This window comes from Carcharhinus amblyrhynchos, chromosome 6 (genome assembly GCF_965287045.1).
Source record: "Carcharhinus amblyrhynchos chromosome 6, sCarAmb.v2.hapA, whole genome shotgun sequence".
Lineage (NCBI taxonomy): Eukaryota > Metazoa > Chordata > Chondrichthyes > Carcharhiniformes > Carcharhinidae > Carcharhinus > Carcharhinus amblyrhynchos.
This window is the reverse complement of record NC_137329.1, coordinates 6,956,392-6,977,307: the sequence shown is the minus strand read 5'-3', so window position 1 is coordinate 6,977,307 and position 20,916 is coordinate 6,956,392. Positions and strand designations below refer to the sequence as shown.

The 20,916-nt window shown below is 45.0% G+C and overlaps 1 protein-coding gene across 1 annotated transcript in view; it reads right to left on the bottom strand.

Moving 5' to 3' along the window:
* alx4a (ALX homeobox 4a) overlaps positions 1–19,555 on the bottom strand; it is a 52,602-nt gene extending 33,047 nt beyond the window's left edge. The window contains exon 1 of the mRNA XM_080191529.1: positions 19,119–19,555. Within this exon, the coding sequence (XP_080047655.1) occupies positions 19,119–19,467 (349 nt within the window). The 5' untranslated portion in view covers positions 19,468–19,555. The remainder of the gene's footprint in view (positions 1–19,118) is intronic.
* Between the last annotated feature and the right edge of the window lie 1,361 nt (positions 19,556–20,916).

Here is a 20,916-nt window from a genome sequence, read left to right as displayed (position 1 = left end):
AATAAAAATTGGATATTTATCTTCTGGGTGGAATTCCAATTATAAAATTCCTTACCTGGGATCAGATTAAACGTTTAGTTTTAAGTTGTCGTGTTATCGAGATCAACTCCATTTAAATAGTGCCGAGTGAGATGTGCAGTTCTGACCATTTTTGGACTCCCGCTTTTTGTTGGAGTTATACTGGACCTTGGCGGTGCTGAGGTCACCTCCACCACCTCCCCCCCCCCCCCCCCCAGCTCCCCAACCCCGGCCTCTCCTTTCCCCTCCCTCGCTTGACTAAAGGGTGACTAAACGGGCCGTTGTCACCAGGATTCTGTGGCTAACTGTAATAAAATTGTGGAAATGTACCCTGGGCTGTCTGCATCGAATGCAAACGCCAAGATCTGTGCGCGCAGTTTAATCCCTAAAAGTTGTAAATGCTGGTTTGCATTTATCTCTATCCGATTCACATTGGGGGAGGGGGCGGGGAACGATAGATATCTGTGCAGGGATTCACACAAACTCTCGTGTTAAGATGTGCCATTCTACAATATGTATCGTCCCTTCACAGCGATGATTAGATTAACATTTGCACAGGTTGTGAACCCAAGTTTCTTGAATATACTTCAGAGGAAGTTATTGCTGTTCTGGCCTTTCTCTGTTGACCCGGGATGTATAATCTAAATTGTAAGACTTGTCCACTCAGTCACACCTTGTCCCTCGCCCATGGGTTTAAACTTCTGACGACATGATGTACAAAGCGAGATTATATAGAGGAACTGGCTCAATCTTCTCCCCGGAAGTAGGCCATAGTGTGAAATTTGGTAGACCTCTCTTGGAGTACTGGCAGATCCGAGTTATACTACGGCCGATCCCCAGAGTCAGCTGATTAACACTCCCTGCTAAACCAGAGGAGCAGAAGTAGACCATTCAGTCCATTGATTCTGCTTCTCCATTCAACAAGAGCATGGCTGATCTGATGTGATAATCCTCAAACTCCACTTTCCCAGTTTATCCCCATATCCCTGGATTCCCTTTTGGGCAAAATTGAGTAAGAAGTCTCACAACTTTTACTTGTGTTTACCCCAGTCCAACGCCGGCATCTCTACATCATGACCACCATTGGGCACAAAATTGAGTCCAAGCATCTCGCAGGGAAAGGGGAGTTCACAGGGACCCCTTGCCGTCTGATGAACTGCCGCGGGCACACTGAAAATATGACCTTGATCAGAGCTGGAGTTGCAGTGATTAAAACACAATGTTGTGGTGCTGCCAATGAAGGGCTGGTTGACATGTCCAGGCACAACAATGTTAAATACTCCTTTTGACGTTATACTTGGAGACTAAGTGTGGAATCACAGTCAATTAGCTTTCCAATGCTTTGGGAACTTTAAGAAGTGAGAGATCCAGTAGATTCCCCTGTACAGTTCACGCCTAAACATTCTGCTTTCCAAACTTTCCTGTGCCATACAAGTCCCGTGCGATAAGGTCATCTTCTTTTGTTGATTATATTTTGAGGGAAGACTTGCAAGAGTCGATATTGATCCGTATTGGACAGTAATTCACTCGCCCATTGCCTTCGAACATGATCAGTGCCAATGGGAGTGAGATTATTGACTTGACCAATTCTTTTCCCATTTTACATCACTGCTATCCCCCCCTCATTGCGTTGCGCAGACGCAAACGTTACCTGTATCTATTCTGTGTGCATGATGAATCTGAACAGCAGTAGGCCATTCAGCCCATCGAGCCCGCTCCGCCATTCAACAAATCATGGCTGACCGTCCACTTCAGGACCACTTTCCTCACTATCTCCATAGACCTATCAAGAAATCTATCAAGTTCTATCTTAAACATGTTGGGTGATTGAGGTTCTCCGGCCCTCTGGGTAGAGAATTCCAAAGATTCACCACCTTCTGAGTGAAGAAATTCCTCCTAATCTCAGTCCTAAATGATGCGCCCCTTATTCTCAAACTGTGACCCTGGTTCCAGACTGACTGGCCAGGGGGAACATCCTGTCCACATCTACCCTGTCGCATCCTGTCGGGATTCTGTAAGTTTCAATGAGATCACCCCTCATTCTTCGAAACTCTACAGAATACAGACCTAGTTTTCTCAATCTCGCCTCGTAAACTAATCCTGCCATCCCAGGAATGGATCTGGCGAACCTCTAATGCACTCTCTGGATAGCAAGTCGATAAGGAGACTAAAACTAAGGAGATATACAAGATACTCCAGGTGCGGTCGCACCAAGCTTTTATACAATCGGAACATGACATTTGCACTCAAATTCCTTTTGTGATGGATCTGTATCCTTGGAAAATTATGGGATAATTCCAAGAGCAGGAATCTGACAGTTGGGGACATTGAAAACGGGAAGAGAAACAATATTTTTGCAGTAACTTCATTGCAGTGTTAATGTAAGCCTACCTGTGACGCTAATAAATAAACTGTAATATTGGATTGAACAATGGCGGCTGCTTTCAGGATACAATTCCGCTTGTCTGGTTTCAGAGACAGGTCTGCACACTGCCTGACCCGCCACTCAACCTGTGTATCATAGCAGGCTCGTCCCAACACAATCTGGCTACTGATACTTCATGGGGGGGTGGGATAGCACTGTCCTCCCCCACTCACCCCCCTTGTTATACTTCACTCCGCCCCAGATTCCCCCAAATTACATGTTGTTATTTTTACACATTGAGAATTTCCTTTTCAGTTGAAGCTGTGATAAGGCTTTCTAGAAATGACAACAGCCACTTTGGTCTTTTTATTTTATTTGACACTTTAAATTTACCCACCACCACCCCCCCCCCCCACCTCCCACCCCAACTCCCAAATACACAGTGCTTTTGGTGCGGGAGTGAAATCCTTAGTGCATTACTGCGGGCTATCCAGCCCTCACTGAGATGGGACCACTCATTCAACCGGGCCTGTTTCCAAATCGTTCGAAACACACCACGTGCTCGGCGGAAGCAATCGCAATGTTTTACAAATTGAGACAAAAAAAATCATTGATCGATTTGATCAGAATAACAGCTCCCATTTGACAAGGGCAGCAGATAGATGGGCACACCGCCACCCGCAAGAAGCACTTCAAACCCCACACCATCTGATTTGGAACTAAATCGCTGCTTCTTTACTATTGTGGCGTGAAAATCGTGACACTATCTACTGAATGAGTGAGTGAGAATGTATGCGTGTGACTTTGGTGTCTTGCTGAGATTAACCGACCTCCCCACCAAACTGTTTCTGCCGTTGAGTACCGTCTGCACAAATGGATATTTCTCCGTCAACTTGTCCTTCACCTCGAACGAATTTCCTTTTATCCCACTGCCCAAGTCTCTCCAAAAGTATTGTGCCCGTCTTTAACTTCATCTTTCATTATATGGGATCCCTCCATTTGAATGGCATCCAGTTATTCTCCATACTCTCTGACACTCGCTCAATCCCTTGGCTGTCTTCTCCCTTTCCAGAGACTGGCTGCTTGTACTCAGTAGCCCAGGTGTGTTGCAACTAAAACATCCTACAGACAGTTTTTAAAATTCTGGTGTGTGCTGATAAATTTATAAAGATCACGTTAGCCCCGTCCCTGCATTTGCTGAGTGATTTCACGGATATCCTTTTTTAGATGACATTCTCGAATTTATATTTGTAATCAGAAGGATAAACTCCTCGTTCAGAGTGCATTCCATGTCCGAGTGGAATTGTGGGCTCTTTACTCAAATTGTATTCCCACATTTGGGAAACTGGCCTTCAGCACTGGCACATCTCAGGGGCTGCAGCGGTTCAAGAAGGCGGCTCACGACAAGCTCAAGGGCAATTAGGGATGGGCAACAGATACTGGCCTAGCCAGCGACACCCACATTCCGTGAAAGAATAAGAAAAACTCTTGCCAAATGTCTTTTGGAAGTCCTCACACACACACACCATCCCTTTCCATTACTTCGTGAAAGAATTCAATCAAGTTGTTCAAACACAATAACAAATTCATCCAGAATTCCAATTTACCAACTCATAGTTATCTGAATGCTAAATCATTTTTTCCTGGATAACTATCTGTCAGTAGTTTCCCCACCATTAATTTTAGACCATTGTCAGGTGTATAACCCCCCGCCCCCACCGCCCCCCCCGCCTATTAAACATGCGTACAATATTTGCAATCTTTCAGTTTTTTTGGCATTGCTCTCACCCCTCTACATCTAAGAAAAATGTGACTAGAGTCTCTGCAATTCCACTCCCACCCCTTATTTTACTGAGTTATCCCATCTGGACTGGGTGGCTTCTCCTACTTTTGAGGACTGACAATATTTTAATGCATCCCTCTTGTATCTCATTTAATATTCCTACTGCCTTCTCATTCACTGTTACATTGGCAGCATCTTCCAGTGAAATCATGTATAGAGTATTTGTTTACTACATCAGCCATGCCCCCCTCTTCACTAGAACATCTCAACCCCAATTGCCCTCATTTTTTTTGACTCTTTTATTAAGTTTTGTTTGTTTGATTTTAGGTTCTCTTTTTATTTTAGGGTTAGGTAATTAATTCTTAAATTCACTTTCTCTTTGACTTATATTTTGCTGTGCTTTTTTATATTCAGCTCTGTTCTATAGTATATTATTAATAATACAATTCCTTTTAGCCTCCCTTTTCTGTCTCATTGTTATCTCTTTATCTTTCCTGATCCTGGGAGTTCTAGCTTTGGATTCCCTTCCTTTCTCTTTCATGGGAATATCTTTATATATCTGAACTGTTTCGTCTTTTGACAGACATCTATTCCTGTTTCATCTAACAATTTCTTTATTCCAATCCATCTGGTCCAAATTCCTTCTTAATTCCTCAAAGTTAGTCCCCAGCAGTTAAGGTTTTTTTATACTTGATCACATCTTGACCTTTTTCCATAATTTTTCTAAACTTGGCATTACAAGTACAGTTTCTGAAATGTTCTCCTGCTCAAACTGCATTTGCTTCATTTTATATTCCTGAACCAGGTCTGGCACTGTTTCCTTCCTTGTTAGGTTGAGACCACATTGATTGAAATAAAGTTATATGCCTTCCAGGAATTGTTCCCTCATTTTTCTCTTTAAATTGTGACCATTCCACTTTACGTTAGGATAATTGATATTCCCCCATTATTGCCTCCCTGTAGTACTTGCATCTTTCTGTAATGTTCTTGCAAATTTGTTCCTCCATCTCCTCCTAACTTTTTGATAGCTATTGTACCCAAGTATATTTGGTTCCCAATTCTCTCCTTTGAGCCATAATATCATGTCCAACATGGTGCCTTATACCTGCTGCCTTTTTGCCACATTCTATGCATTGCAAACATACCCACTGCCCAAACCTATTTTGACTACTTTGTATTTACCTCCTGACTGATTTTCCCCAATTTCTTTACACAGTGTTATTTGTTTTTCTTGGATACATAATGCTTCATCTTTGATCACCCAAATATATTCTCCCTCAGAGTACTAGTTAACGTACCCAAGAGGAAATTTGTCCCAGCTCTGATGTACAATCTGTCCACATTGGAAAGGTACCTCTAACATCAGTACTAATTCTAATGCCCTCAGGAATCTAAAGCCCTCCCTGCTGCACCTTCTATCCTGCACCACCTAACCTCTAAAATGCATATGCTCCCTAATGTTTGCCACAAGGATTAATCCAGACATTATTTGCTACCTTTTGAGAACCTCCCTTTTAACTCCCTTTCTAGCTTCTGACCCAAGACCCTCAACTTTCTTTCCTTCCAATGCCATTCATGCTCACTTGGAACACCAGCATGACTTAATGAGCTGAATAGTCTCCTTCTGTGTGGTAATGACAATGAATTCTGGCTGTTCTCAATCTCTCTTCCCCCTGACCCGACTTCATGCACAATCTTATCCACCTTTTGTGATATTCTTTCCCCTGGTACTATGGAGGTGACTCACCCTGTGGGCAGTTGCTAATGCGCCTGTTTATCTCATTGTTACTGAATCACCCTATGACCACTGCATTTCTACATTCTAGTGTGCCTTGCTATGCAGCCCTTTGCCACACAGTGCCCTGGATGTGTTCTCGACTGTACTCTCCCCAAGTATCATCACCCTCACTGCTCTGTTCCTCATATAAATGTGGCTGAGTTTCAAAAGAACGCTTGATCATTTATATCTGTAAGTCAGCTTGGCAGGGCCTGAGGAGCAAAAATAATGTAAAGAATTGGCTTGTTTTGCATGGGAATCTGGTCAATCTTTTCAAAGTCTGAAGCTGATCGAATGTTTTGATGATTTAAGAAAATGAACTTTAAAAGCAATTATTCTGGATAACTTTCAGTACGTTATTAACTTTACAAACATGTGCTTTTAAATTTAAAATACTTAGGCAGATGTCACATTTGGGCATATCCATATTTAGCTAATAAATAAAATCATAAAATGATATTTTTAGAGTCACCCTCTTGTTTACTGAGCCACACTGCTTCTACCTTTATCTACCTACGTCTACCTTCCCTCCAATTCAGATCTCTCTCTTTCTCTGTCTTTCTTCCTCTCTCTCCTTCTCCACCTTCTCTCTTTCTCCTGCTCTCTGTCACTTTTCGTCAGTCTCACTCTTTCTCCCTGTTCCCCTTTCTCCTTCCATCCTTCGTGCTGTTTCCCTCTCTCCCTCTCTCTCACTCTCGCTCTTTCTCTCACTCTTACTCGTCTTCCTCTTGTGTCATCTTCCTCAAGTGCAGCTCTGCATGCATGATACTCTGAGCACATGGTGACTGGGTAAAATCCATAAACCACCCCCCAAAAAAGCAAAGCTATAAAAGTACAACTCTGCAATCCTCATATCAAATCCATAAATCATCCAAATAGATGGAAATATCCCTACACCAACTTGCTCTGCCAACTAGTGCTCGCACGACAATCTGACATATACGACCCGAATCTACATCACAACACTTTACCCACTACAACATAAAACACCCACAAAGAATAAAAAGTCATCCCTTCCCACCAGCTCTCGGAGCCTCACCCCATGCACACTAACAGACACACAGAGGAGTTAAAAGTGCCCAAACAGGGTAGAACAACAATCCATCCTTCAATCAACAATCTACCCATTGACATCCCTATCAGGAAACCCCCAGGACATTCATCCCTCCGCCTGACCTCTTGCCTCCCCCCACCCCCAGTAGCCCACCTATTACTCCCTCAATGGCCCACCCACTAAACAAAAATTTTATTTTTTTCTCCCCCAAAACCCTTCTCCAAAAAAACAGATCCTGACCCAGCAACAGATACAAAATCTCTCCATCTAAGAAACCACCCCCACCCCAACCAAAAAAAACAACTCTCCAACACACACATCCACCCCAGAACCCAGACCCATGTAAACACCCAACGTGGCAGCCCCCTCCTTCTAACACATACTACCTGAACAACCAACTCCTCCCCAGCCACCTAAAACATGACAGAAGCAGAACATCATGCTTCTTTTTCCAGCACACACAAGAAAAAACTAACACTGATAATAATATACAATATATAAGAAGAAAGCTCAGCAGGCAAGAAGACAACAAGCCACAGAATAAAGGCAAGGTATCATGGGGAGCAACAAGGGTTGGACGTGAGCTGAAAATGGCAGAGCACAAAGAAAAGGGGATATATCCTCTCTCTGTCTGACCCCCCAAAATCTCCCTTTCTCTCACTCTTCCTTCCTCTTGTTCTTCCTGTCCCTCTCCCTCCCACTTTTTTTCTCCTTTTCTCCCTCTTTCGCTTCCTTTCCCTGCCCCAATAATTCTCTCATTAGTTTCTTATATGTCAGTATTTCCATGATGCTGTTGGTTATGTTTTGGAATTATTAACCTCGGAATTCCCATTTGTTGCCATTTACAACCAACCAGAAATCCTGGCTTCAGCTAGAACCAGTAAAGAAATGGCCATTGTGAGGGGAATATCAGCAATTTTTGTATGCAGCTGACCTGAGAACAATGACTGTACAGATCTGTGTGCAATGCATAGTCCCAGCTGCTCCCATTCTATCACAGAGTGCTGATCAGGAGCAGTAATCCTGACCATTTTTCACCTCCCTATTTTTTGAGATGCTGGAGTCAGTTTCAGCTGTATCCTAGCCGAAATTAACAAACTCAAACCACACTGAACTTGGAACATTCATAACCTGGATATCTGAGCTGGAGAAGGTTGCTAGGTCATTGTGGAAGTAGTTTTGTTTCTGTGGGTTGATTAAAAGAATGTAATAAATTCATGGTTACAGAGCAGAAAGAGGATATTAGGGCTACTTTGTCTGACCCTCTGAAGGAAAAATTCACTTAGTGCCACAGCCATGCCTTTTCCCCATTGCCCCAAACACACTTCATTTTCAGATAATAACTAATTCCACCACACTCTCAGGCAGTGATAAATACTCACCGTGTGAAAAGGTTTCTCCTTATATCACCATTGCTTCTCCTGCCAATTACCTTGAAACTTTGCTCCCAGTTATTGATCCTTCCAGCAATGGGAACAATTTCTCCCTTTTAACTCTATCCAATCCCTCACGATTTTGAGCACCCCTATCAAATCACCTCCCAACCATCTGCTCTCCAAAGAGTACAGTTGAGGTGAAGCCAGTGTTTTCTGCAGGTTTAACATAATGTCCTTGCTTTTGTATTCTCTGTCCCTATTAATAAAACCCAGGATGCCACATGTTTTCATCACATTCTCAACCTGTCCTCCAATCTCACCTTCAACATACATATAGAATATGTTAAGACCTCTCCTCTCTTTAGAATTGCGCTATTTATTTTGTATTGTCTCTCCGTGTTCACCTGACCAAAATGAAATACTTTGCACCTGTCTGAATTTAATTTCATCTGTCACTGGTCTATCCACTCCAACAAGCTGTCTATATATCCTTTTGAAGTTTTACACTATCCTCCTCATATTTTGCAATACTTCTGTGTCATTTTGCATTACCCACAAATTTTGCAATAGTGCCCTGTACACCGAGACCTCGGGTCAGTTGTTTCAGTTAGCTGGGTGGCTGGTCTGGATCAGATTGGTGTTAGCATCATGGGGTTTGCTCTCTGTTCTGGCTGGGATGAATTCAGGACTCCCTCCCCACAACTGACCCACTCGTCTCCCCTTCTCCCCGCCTTGGTGGAGGTCATGGCACTATGGGCTGGATCTATCTCAGGGCAGTATAGTGGCATTGTTGCCTCATAGTGCCAGGGACCTGGGTTCAATTCCTGGCTCGGGTCACTGTCTGTATGGAGTTTGCACATTCTCCTTGTGGCTGTGTGGGTTTCCTCCGGGTGCTCTGGTTTCCTCCCACAGTTCAAAAATGTGCGGGTTATGTGGATTGCCCATGCTAAATTGCCCCTTAATGTCAGGGAGCTAGCTAGGGTAAATGAATGAGGTTAAGGGGATAGGGCTTGGGTGAGATTGTGATTGATGCAAACTCCATGTTTCAAATGGCCTCCTTCTGCACTGTAGGGATTCTATGATTCCCTACCTTGGGCAGAGAACCGTGAAATAAGATTCCAGTGTCAAAAACTTATATCAGGAAAAGCAGCAGCACTAATGCCAACCCAGAGAAATTCCATTATAAATTTTCCTCCAGTTTGAAAGTCAAATGGTCATCAACCCTCCTTGTTTCTTGTCACTCAGTCAATCTTATTGTTGTGTTGCTACTGTTCCTTTTATTCCATAAACTCTAACTTTGTTCACGTCTGTTGTGCAGCACTTTATCAAAGCCTTTTCACAAATCTATGTACATCACATCAACAGTGTTACCCTCATCAACCCTCTCAGTTACTTCCTCAAGATAACTCCAGCAAGTTAATTCAATACAATGTTCCCTTAATAAATCCATGCTGGCTTTCGTTGATGAATTCACATTTGCCCAACAACTCTTAATTTTGTTTTGAATTCTTGTTTCCAAACATTTTCCCACCACAGAGGTTAAAATGACTGACTTATTGGGCAGCAGAGTGGCACAGTGGTTAGTGCTGCTGCCTCACAGCTCCAGTGACCTGGGTTCAATTCCTGGCTTGGGTCACTGTTTGCGTGGAGTTGGCACTTTCTCCCCATGGTTGTGTGGGTTTCTTCCGGGTGTGTAGGTTAAATACGTGGGGTTACAGGGATACGGCCTGGGTGGGATTGTTGTCAGTGCAGACTCGATGGGTTGAATGGTCTCTTTCTGTACTATAGGGATTTTATGTATTGTACTGGATTCTATTATCCTCACAGCTTTTTGTGAATGAATGTGACATGTTTAATTCTCCCATTCTCTGGTACCACCCCAGAGTTTAAGGAATGTTTCTTTTTTAAGTTGAAGAATTGCAATTCACAGTAAATTTGAAGAATAAAGGGTGAGTGTCCTTTAGAGTAGAACTTGAGTCAACAGGCTGATACAGAACTTTACAACCACATGCTTTGTCAACTGTATGACTACCTCTCCACATGACTTTTCCTAATGTGTTTTCTTTTTGCATGGAACATTGAAATATCAACATGAAATAAAAAACACTCCATAAAATGGGAAAAAAACCATTTGCACCTGTGGTCTCCTAACATCCCACTGAATAGAAGTATGCACATCATCCAAACACAAGACAATGTTAACTTTCAGTTTGCAACATATTTCAATACATTTTTATGAAAAGTTGAACTGGAAGCATGAGTGAATATCAGTTTATTTGTGAAATAGATGCATTGAGACATAGTCTAAGCATGGTGACATAGGTCTCGTCACACAAGTGGTTTCACAATTAATGATCTGAGTTCAATATTAGCCTTTGGTTGAGGGATGAACATTTCCTACTTGGGTTGGAATGATTGTGTGTGCATGAAAATTGAGTTATCTGCATACTCTCCCCAATGAGCATGTGGCCATCGCACAAAACTATCCTCATTTTGTACTGATTGGTGAGGTCACAAGATGGGTGGTGCTGGCAAGAGATAAAATGTCACACTGATTGTGGCATGTGGTAATCTTCAGAGTGTGGAACGGAGTCACTATAGAGTAGAGGGAGCTTTGTATATGCCATATCTAACCTGGGAGCATTTGATGTTGAAATGGGGACAGCTTTTTTCTCCAGCTTGAGATAGTAACAAAGTCAAATGAAGAACTGAGCTACTTTATAACCTGGTCTAGATCAGCACCAAGTCGATTTGTTGATACTTCTCCAAATGCAATGAGTATAAAGAGACATTTCCATACAGGTTGACTAAGTTTAATGTTCAGAAGAGGTGAAAGACGTTTTTTGTAAAACACTCAGTGAGGATCAAGCTTCTGAACAGTCCGTCCAAAATATCAGATAAATGTGAGATAGGTTAATTCATTTTCTTTGTATGTTTATTTCATCTGCCTTCTTCCTTTGTGATCTAAAGATCCATATATTTGACAGGAATGCCTTAATTTACTTGTGCTATATGGTGTAGGATAAAGACTTGTGGATTTTTTGATGAATCATCAAATAACTGAACTGTGTTTACTAAAACTGCATTATTACAATGTAACTTTTTCATAAAAATTTAATTAGCTGGTGCACATATTTAAATAGATGGCAGGATTAATCTGGGAAAAGGACTCAATAAATCAAGTTATGTTTTTATTTTATTAATTTTGTGTGCACATTAGCTCAAACCTGGGAGTACAAACCAGAATAATTTGAGGCTTTGACTGAAGGTCAGCCTCAGGGCAACAATTGTCAGTCCATTGTAGGGAGATGGTCTCCCATTGTCCAAACTGCAAACCGTTACCAGTAGAGTTAGTTTCTTCGTCAATCAGCAGATTTGGACACTGAGGGCCAGCAATATAACGGGTCTGTCTCTATACTTGCTGGTCTGACACTCCTATACAGGATGTAAAGGGCTCAGGTGTGAAGTCTAGCCTGGAAGAAGGGTCCTAATCCGACTCTCAAGTACACTGGAAGGGAACATAGGGGTGCCTCTCCAATGCGGCTAGATCAGTCCTAATGGTCTGTTCCGGTGATGCTCGCGAATGGCCAACACAACTTGGTCTGAGTTTATTCTGATACAGCATGAGCCCAGTTCAAGACACAGCTTCATTTGCCAACTGCCCAAGTAGGCTAACGGTCCCACGTACGAATATTATGTTATTGATAACGTTATAAGGTGGGGTCAAAATAAACGCAGGTCCCTGTTCTCTCTTTTTTTAAAACTAAAATCGGGAGAGCAACGCACAAATGATACACACAGCTTCCTTGTCACGGTTGGAAAGAGCTGTTTTGGGAACAGACCATTCCAACAGCCTCAATGTCTGCAGTGTAACTCCGGCCTCCAATTTCTGTGGTTCTGCAAGTTCGAATTATGTTTTTGAAAAGTCAGTGTTTTATTTGTGATAGTTTTTCAGCAAACAGTTAGCCAGGCCCAGGGAGAGAGACTCGGAGAGACATTTTACTATCTTAATGGAGAGGTGTATCTATTTGAGGAAACTTCTATGTGGAACTGATACCCCGAAAGGTACAAAGGATTTCAGTCACTCATGTTGTTCCTTATAAAACGCGAAGATGAAATCCAAATTTACAGAACTGAAATCATTTGTGCTACAAAAGCCCTGCAGCTAAATGAGTATCGATCAGTTACAAATTCTGATAGAATCTTGAGACAGTTGAAGAATCTCGGGGCAGTTTCTCGATGATCGAAAAGCCTGTGGCGCTTATTTGGATTTTAGTAGTGCTGAAAAAAATACCTTTCCGTCGAAGTTTTTGACTTGCACTCAGCAGGACATTTCACAAGAATACCCATCAATGAATCCCTACAGTGTAGAAGGAGGCCTTTCGGCCCACACCAACAACAATCCCAAGCACGCCCCATCCCGGTAACCCCATATCTGCTAATCCCTCTGATTCTAACGATCAATTTAGCGTGGCTAATCCACCTAACGCACACATTTTTGCAGCGTGGCAGGAAACTGGAGTACCCAGAGGAAACCCATACAGACACAGGGAGAATGTGCAGACTCCGCAGTGACCCAAGGCGGGAATTGAACCCGGGTCCCTGGTGCTGTGAGGCAACAGTGCTAACCACTGTGCCACTGTGTATGAGCAGAGGAGATTGGTTGGCTAGTGGGCATGGTTTGAAAAATGCAGCAGTTGATGAGTATAACATGAACAATTTGGTCAAGATAAATCTTTTCCCAGGAATGTTCAATCCAGTATGACCAAAGGGCTATGTTAGTTTTATTGATGATCTCCCCAATACTTGCCCATGAGTAGGTGGCCATGAGCCACTTCTTGAATTGCTGCTGTCTTTGTGAGAACACCCATAATGATTTTATTTTCTGTAGCTGTTTGATAAGACGGAATGGTTTATTGGACTGTGGTAGAGGGCAGCTAACAATTTACTGTGGATCTGGCGTCATACATAATCCAGATTGGGTCAGGGCGACAGATTTCCCAAACATTTTCTTATACTTAGCATTCATGGGGCTAACATTTTATTCCAGATTAATTAATTGAATTTCAATCCACCCAGTACCTGAGGTGGGATTTGAACTCTCAAGCATTAGTGACTCCAGGAGTCTGAGTTACTTGCCCAGTAACGTTGACAGGACCAAGTCCACCCCCTCCCACAACCTGTGTTGTAGTATATAAAACAATGACGGGCAATCTAATTGGTGATCATGGAACACGAGTCTGTATTGGAAGTCTAGATTATTTCAACATTTCTCTAAAACTTGGCCAAGGGTCACTTTGTGTTTTCGAACATTGAGCGCTCTTGATCCCATCCTTGTCAAACTTTCACTCCAACAACTATTATAGGAGGGAGGAGTCATGCAAAGTATAAGGTCAGGCGCAGAGAGCATCCAATTCAACCCAGACCATGCAATTAAACACTCCTTAGCAGTTACCTGAAGGTAACTCTCATCATTTAATGGACGGACTTGTTTTCAATCCTTTACATGTCATACACAGGGAGAATGTGCAGACTCCGCAGTGACCCAAGGCGGGAATTGAACCTGGGTCCCTGGCGCTGTGAGGCAACAGTGCTAACCAACGATGCTTTTTTTACGAAAGGCAACATCGCAAGAATTGTGCACTTTGATGTCGCCCTTTGTACTGAGCAGATAATTTGGCTTTCGACCTTTGGTTCTCATTTAATGTTTCATGAATCATTGCACCGTCACGAATTTATTAAGGCGTCTAGTGATTTGTCAGGCCTGTAACAAGATTTGATATGATCGAAATGTTAACATTGTGTCAAGGCATTTCTCCCCCGCTTCTGTATTTGTTAAATTACAAACAAAACCTCTTTCACTGTCTACCTCCCCAAAAAGCACTGTATGCCCCGTCCATAAACATATCTACTTTGGCTTACCCGCACAGGTGGGGAGATTTCGTTGGGAAACGCGGAAAGCTCGGAATGTAAAACTATTCTGATTATCTATAGCCAAGACACTCTGGGTTACTCCACTGTACATGGGGGGGGGGGGGGGGGGGGGAAGGAAGGTTCCCGGCGTGGTACAAACTGGCGCTCTCTTACAGCGCTGTAAGTCTGGAGGCAGAGCTGTCTGGTGATTTGGATGGTTATGTAGTGTAACCGCACTAACATGAGCTCCGGCCCAGGAGGACTCAGTGGTGTCTCCCCGAGAGAGTGTTTACCCTTTGAATTGCCCAATGCATCTGTCCATTTATCTGTCGATCGCTGGATTGGAAAATGTTAGCGTTCCTTAAATAGAATTCCCGGGATTCACTCCAGTGACCAAATTATTGGACAGAGAGGACTGGTTCTAACTCAGTATTGTGGGTGCAAATTGGAATATGATTAACAGCTAAAAACAAACTGATTTGATATTGGAACAAGCCCTGAAATGGAAATACTTGCGCCGTGGGAAAGGAAAGGAGATTCCCTATGAATATTTCGGATCAAAGGGTAGTTTTAGCTAAACATTAATAAACCGATGCTCTAAATCAGTATTTACTTCAATGGATGGCAAATACATTGCTGAGATATTAGGGCGTTGGAATGTGTTTGGTCTTTTTTTTTCTTTGAAAGTTACGTGGCATCGAATTCTGTGTGAAAATTTCTGAGAATTTGATGTTTTTGGGCAGATAGATTGTCTCAGATTTGAATAGTTTGCTGACGATACCGTCACCTAAAATTGGAAGGGTAAAAATCAAATGATCCGCTTGCACGAATGTGCTGCCGAGTTTAAGTTTGATTTTGCACGGAACCCTTGATTATTTCATATTGTATCTCAGTCTCCAGGGGTTGACTTTGATATTGGCACATTGCAGAACTGCGCCCGATCCAAGCCTCTGCGAGAAGATTTCCAGTTGCCAAACTCCCTCTTCACTCGGCGACGGGGGGCAAATTTTCTCTGTGTACCGAAATCGCACACCCGCGTCTGAGCACTGGGTTTCGTGGTTGCTGCCACAGAAGTGGGAGGGAGGGGGAAGGGGGAGTCTAACTCGAGCAGTTAAACCCCCTGTCAATGTTGCGGTGAAGACTGTCAGGGGGAGTAGCTCGGTTCAATATGTGGGGTTACGGGAAGAGAGCCTGGGTGGGATTGTGATCGGTGCAGACGCGATGGGCGGAATGGCTTCTTTCAATATTGTAGGGATTCAATGAAATGGCAAAACGCGTGAACGCTCATTTGGTGAATTATCGGCGCTGAGATTGATTTCGTGATTAATTCGGTGACAAGGTGGATCCAAAAATATGACCTTGTATTACTCAGTTATTTTAAAACGATGGGTCTATTACAAGCATCTCTTCCTGCCCGCATGCGTCTCCTGCCTCCAGACGGGGCTATTCTGGGACGCTCCCATCTTTCACCGCCCCCCCCCCCAACTAATTTGACTTTGCCCAAAATCTTGATTCACAAATTGGACTCCGCCCAAGCACCCCCCCCCCCCCACCCCACCCCTACTCTCTGACCTGGACAGGTTCCCTGATCAGCTTTGGCTTTCTATTCTTTTCCTTGTGTTCAAGTTCCCGTGTTGTGGCCGCTGCCTTTTCCCTATCCTCATAACCTGGTTAGCACTGCTGTCTCACAGCGTCAGGGACACGGGTTCAACTCCGGCCTCGGCTCACTGTCTGTGCGAAGTCTGCACGTTCTCCCCGTGTCCGCCAGGGTTTCCTCCGGATGCTTCTGTTTCCTCCCACACTCCAAAGGTTAGGTTGATTGACCGTGCTGAATTTACCCTAGTGTCAGGGGGATCAGCAGGGTAACTGCATGGCGTTGTGGGAACAGGGCCTGGGTGGGGTTGTGGCCGATGGGCCGAGCGGCCTCCTTCTGCACTGTGGGGATTGTATAAACTTCTTGCTGCTTGCCCAGGACTCTGCAATCTGCTGCATCGCCCCACTTTCCCCACCTCAGGAGGGGATTAGGGGCAGGGGCGACGGGGAGGCGGGGTGGGGGGGCGGTTGGAATGCCTTAAATTCCTGAATTTCCTCAAATGCATTTCCCTCTCTTTGAGAGCCCCTCGAGAGTGGTTCCTGAGTTTTTTTTTCACTCGCATGCCCCCTCGCCCTCCCCCCCCCCCACTCCCCATTTAACTTGGGCTGTGAAGCCCCTTTTTGTCCTTTCCCTCCGTTTAAAAAGGGGGCTATGTAAATGCAGATTATTGTTACAAAGTATTTGAAAGAAAGGTGCAACATGATGTTTCACAGAGGTTAAAGGGACCTTTCTAAAAAAAAAGCACACAACTCTCTTTTTCCGATCCCAAAAATTAAGATAGAAACCAACATTCGGTTTGTTTTGGTTGGAAAATTCCTGAGAATCGAAAGGGCCCTGAGTAAAATCTGATCATTCGAAGTGAGCGTAAATTTTGATTTCACGTTTCTATCATGAACGAGTAACATTTGTGCTAATGAACCCTAAATCTTCTGCGGAATAACAAGAATGGGCAATCACATCAAGAATCACAGAGCCAGTGTGTGTAGCAAGGATGTTCTTGTGACACATCGGTGGTAAATCTTCACTACACTGTTTCTCCTTTCTGTCTGGGTGAATAAACGCTTTCACTACTGGATAATGAAAATAGCACAGAGTTAACATCAGTGCACCTCACAGTAATGAAAAACACAGAGCAAAGGGAGCCTGGGCTACACGGCAAAAACATTGACCCAAGTGAGAAATTGATCGCCACTCAATACATCACCAGCTCACTCCAAAAGAAAAACAAAGCGAATCTTCCCCGTATAAATCAGCCCCGAGTGTTCAGCTCTCCCACTCTCGCTTGCGTCGGGCGCTGTTTGTTTTGAAACCTCGGAAATTGGGGTCAGCGCATCGCAGCTTCCCACTCCACTCACTCTGCTTTAGGGAGATTCGATATTGGATGTGAGGCTGTGGGATGAGAGCGTGGGAGGCGGGGGGGGGGGGGTGTGGTGATAGTGGGGTAAGGGTGGGGGTTGAGAGTGGAAGGGTGGCGTGAGGCTGTGAGCGTGTATTGAGAGTGATGTGAGGGTGGGGTGAAAGGATAGAGCGTCAGGGTGGAGGGCGAAGGGGTGAGGGTAGAGAGGGAGTGAGGGTGGGGTATGGGGTGAGAGTGGGGCGAGGGGGTGCGGGTGGAGTGGAGGTTGGACTGAGGGTGGGGATGGAGAGAGAAGGGGTGAGGGTGGAGGGGAAGTGAGAGTGGGGTTAGGATGGAGGGTGAAGGGGTGAAGTTGGAAAGGGGGTGAGGATGGGGTATGGGGTGAGAGTAGGGCGAGATGGTGAGGGTGGAGTGGGGGTGGACTGAGGGTGGAGATGGAGGGCGAAGGGGTGAGGGTGGAGAGGGAATGAGGATGGGGTACGGGGTGAGAGTGGGGCGAGGGGTTGAGGGTGGATTGAGAGTGATGTGAGGGTGAGGGTGGTGTGAAAGGATGGGGTGAGGATGAAGGGCGAAGGAGTGAGGGTGGAGAAGAAGTGATAATGGGGTATGGAGTGAGAGTGAGACGAGGGGGTGCGGGTGGAGTGGAGGTTGGACTGAGGGTGGGGATGGAGAGTGAAGGGGTGAGGGTGGAGAGGGAATGAGGATGGGGTATGGGGTGAGAGTGGGGCGAGGGAATGAGGGTGGAGCGGAGGGTGGACTGAGGGTGGGGATGGAGAGCGAAGGGATGAGGGTGGAGAGAGGGAGTGAGAGTGGGGTGAGGATGGAGGGTGAAGGGGTGAGGGTGGAGAGGGGGTGAAGGTGGGCTGATGATGGGGGGTGGAAGGATGAGGGTGAAGTGGGGAGGAGGGAGGGGGAGGGGGTGGGAGTGAGGGCGCAGTGTTGGGGTAAGAGTGGGATGGGGGGGGTGGGATGAGGGGGTGGGGTGAGGGGGTGGGGTGAGGGGGAACAAGCCGGAGTTTTGTTGACGCTGCCCGCTGGGCTGAAGGCTGCGGGGTGGCCGCTCTCCTCCTGTCCCGGGCGAGTGAAGCTGATGGATGGGTTGTTAATGTAACCCGGCAGCCTCTCTGCTCGGGGCGCCGCTTCCTCATCAGCTCGGGGCTCTTTGAGTTATTGCCCCGACACTGTGCACTCACACTGCAACTTTGTGGCAAGTGGAAGACAAGCGCAGGTGCTTCCCGCAGGAAACTAGCGAGCAAAGGAGTGTGGCATCGGGACAATAATATCTCACAGTGCAGTGTTCACACTGAATGGCTTTTATTGTGTGGCAGCCTCGCCTGTCTGGACAACTCAGCCTCCTGTAGTACAACACACACCAGGTCAGAGCTTCCACTCCGGGCAGATCCTGAGGACTAACCAACCCTCCTTCGCTGGAGCGGATTTCACTTCTCACTGAAGAAATTTCTCTCCGCAGATGTCTCGAACAGTCTAACAGAAACGCCGACAGAGCACGGCGCTAAAAGCCGAGGGTGAAACTATACTCAGTTCTCTGTCAGGATGGATGAGGCACACATACACACAAATCCAGTAATCTCCACTGCTGTCGCCCCAAAACAACAAGGGGCAAATAGTTAAGCACTTTCCACTGTTTGCTAATACATGGGGCAATCATAAATCAAATCAAATCTAAAGTAAAATTCCCCATCATACCGTGATGACTGAAATCTTGTAGAGGCAGCACTATTATATAAAAATACGCTTTCAGTTCAGGTTATTTATTCCTCTCACCTCTCCATCATTAAAGTGCGAGTTTGTCAACTCTCAGTGTCTCTAAACAATACCCCCCCGCCCCCCCATACACACACAGTCTAAGGGGTGACTCACCGTAGCAGGAGATTAAGGCGCCGTTCTGACTAGCTTCTTGAATCTTGCTGTCTGCCGGAGACTTGGCCGCTCTGCTGGCGTTCTGCATGTACAGATACTTGTTAAATGCACTGTCGCCGGTGGGGTTTTGAATGCTGTTGTCCAATGGCTCACATTCCTGTTGGAAGGGGGTCCTCGACTTGTCACCATAACTTTGGCCTTTGTTGGCCAGGAAACTGGCTCCGAACTTGTCACTGGGCTGGAATGTTCTAAAAGTGGAGTGCTGATGCTCTCTCCCCTGCGGAGCCGGGTTGTAGTATGAATCCATACTCGCCATATCACAGTAAGACACGCAAGTCTCCCCGTTCATCTCCTTAAAAAACAAATAGAAGTTTCGAGCACTTTCCGCGGGGAGGAGAGGGTGGGCTTTGGCGGCTGACAGCCGGGGAGTTGGCTGGCGAACGGCTCGGAACTCAGGAGTGGAGAGGGGAACCGACTTGTACTCCAGCCCTTTTGTGGGGTTTTCTCCTGAGAGGCAGGGGCTTGTGGATGTAACAACTCGCTATATCCCAGACCCTCCGAGTATCCCACCTCCCCCCCCTCCAATTAATATGTAGATCAGATAAATGGGGAGGTCAGAGTTCTACACAAAACACTTCAAAAGAAGGACAATTAAACACATGACAGTAATGTAATTAGGAGATGAATATATATCTGTTCTTATCTTTAAACCCAACCGGGGCCAATTCAATGGGCATGCTGTAGCTGATTTGTAACGCCCTTGCTGAGTACTGGCTTTGTCTAAGCGTTTGAGGGCCAGTTACATTTGATGGCCATGTCTACACTGGGAAAGTGAGCAGACTAAACCCGTCTAAGAGAACATGCGAATGACATTTCGTTTAAGTCTGTTAGCAGAGAGCTTGTCGTTTCTACCTCAGTTCTTAGACTTCATCACAGGTTCTGAACTGACATTGACTGGAAAACGACTCACAGGTTATCAGTAGAAACTAACGTCAAGCGTCTTCAATCGAATTGCGGTTTGGAGAAATGAAATTGGGACATTTCCCCGCACCTCTCGCCATCCTCACCGACCAGACAAGTTTTAATATTAGCTGGCCTCAGCCGAAGCGCCGACATTACATTTTCTAACTGCCCCCACCATCAGGCATTTCAGCCCAATGTTATTCCTGGTAATACTCCGGGTTCACGCCAGTTTTTCGGTCACCCTGGCACCTCTTTTGAAGGAACTCATTTAGTCCCTCGGTGCCGAACCAGGACAATCGGAGAACTTGCCTACTCACCAATCTTTAATTTTTTTTTGTGTGTTGTTGCCTTAAATAACCCTGGATCCTTAAGGAAAATCGATTCACAAGTTCCTTCCTTTTCCTTCAAACTCCCCATCTTCCCCTCCCTCCCCTCCCAGACAATTCATTTTAAGGGCCAGTTTCTACAGCCCCCTTGGAGGAAGCTCTCAAACATCTTTAACAAATTTGTGCGTCCGCATCATGTACCGATAATTTATTTGTACACTTTGTATACTTATGGAAATACTTTGTGTATTTGTAATGCTCTCGTCATGAGATAGGAGAACTTCTTTGTGTGGGGAGGGTGCTGCAGTTGCGGTGTAAACAATGCGAAGCTGAAAATAAGATTGAAAAACTGGGACAAACCATGACTCCAATATTGTGAGTCAGTTAAGTGAAATACATTCGCGGCACCGCCATCCGATTGTTTCGGGGCCATTAAAACAACGAGTGCAGCCAGAAGATCTGGGTGACTATTTTACTGGTCAATAAATTCACACCCGCAAAAAAAGGGG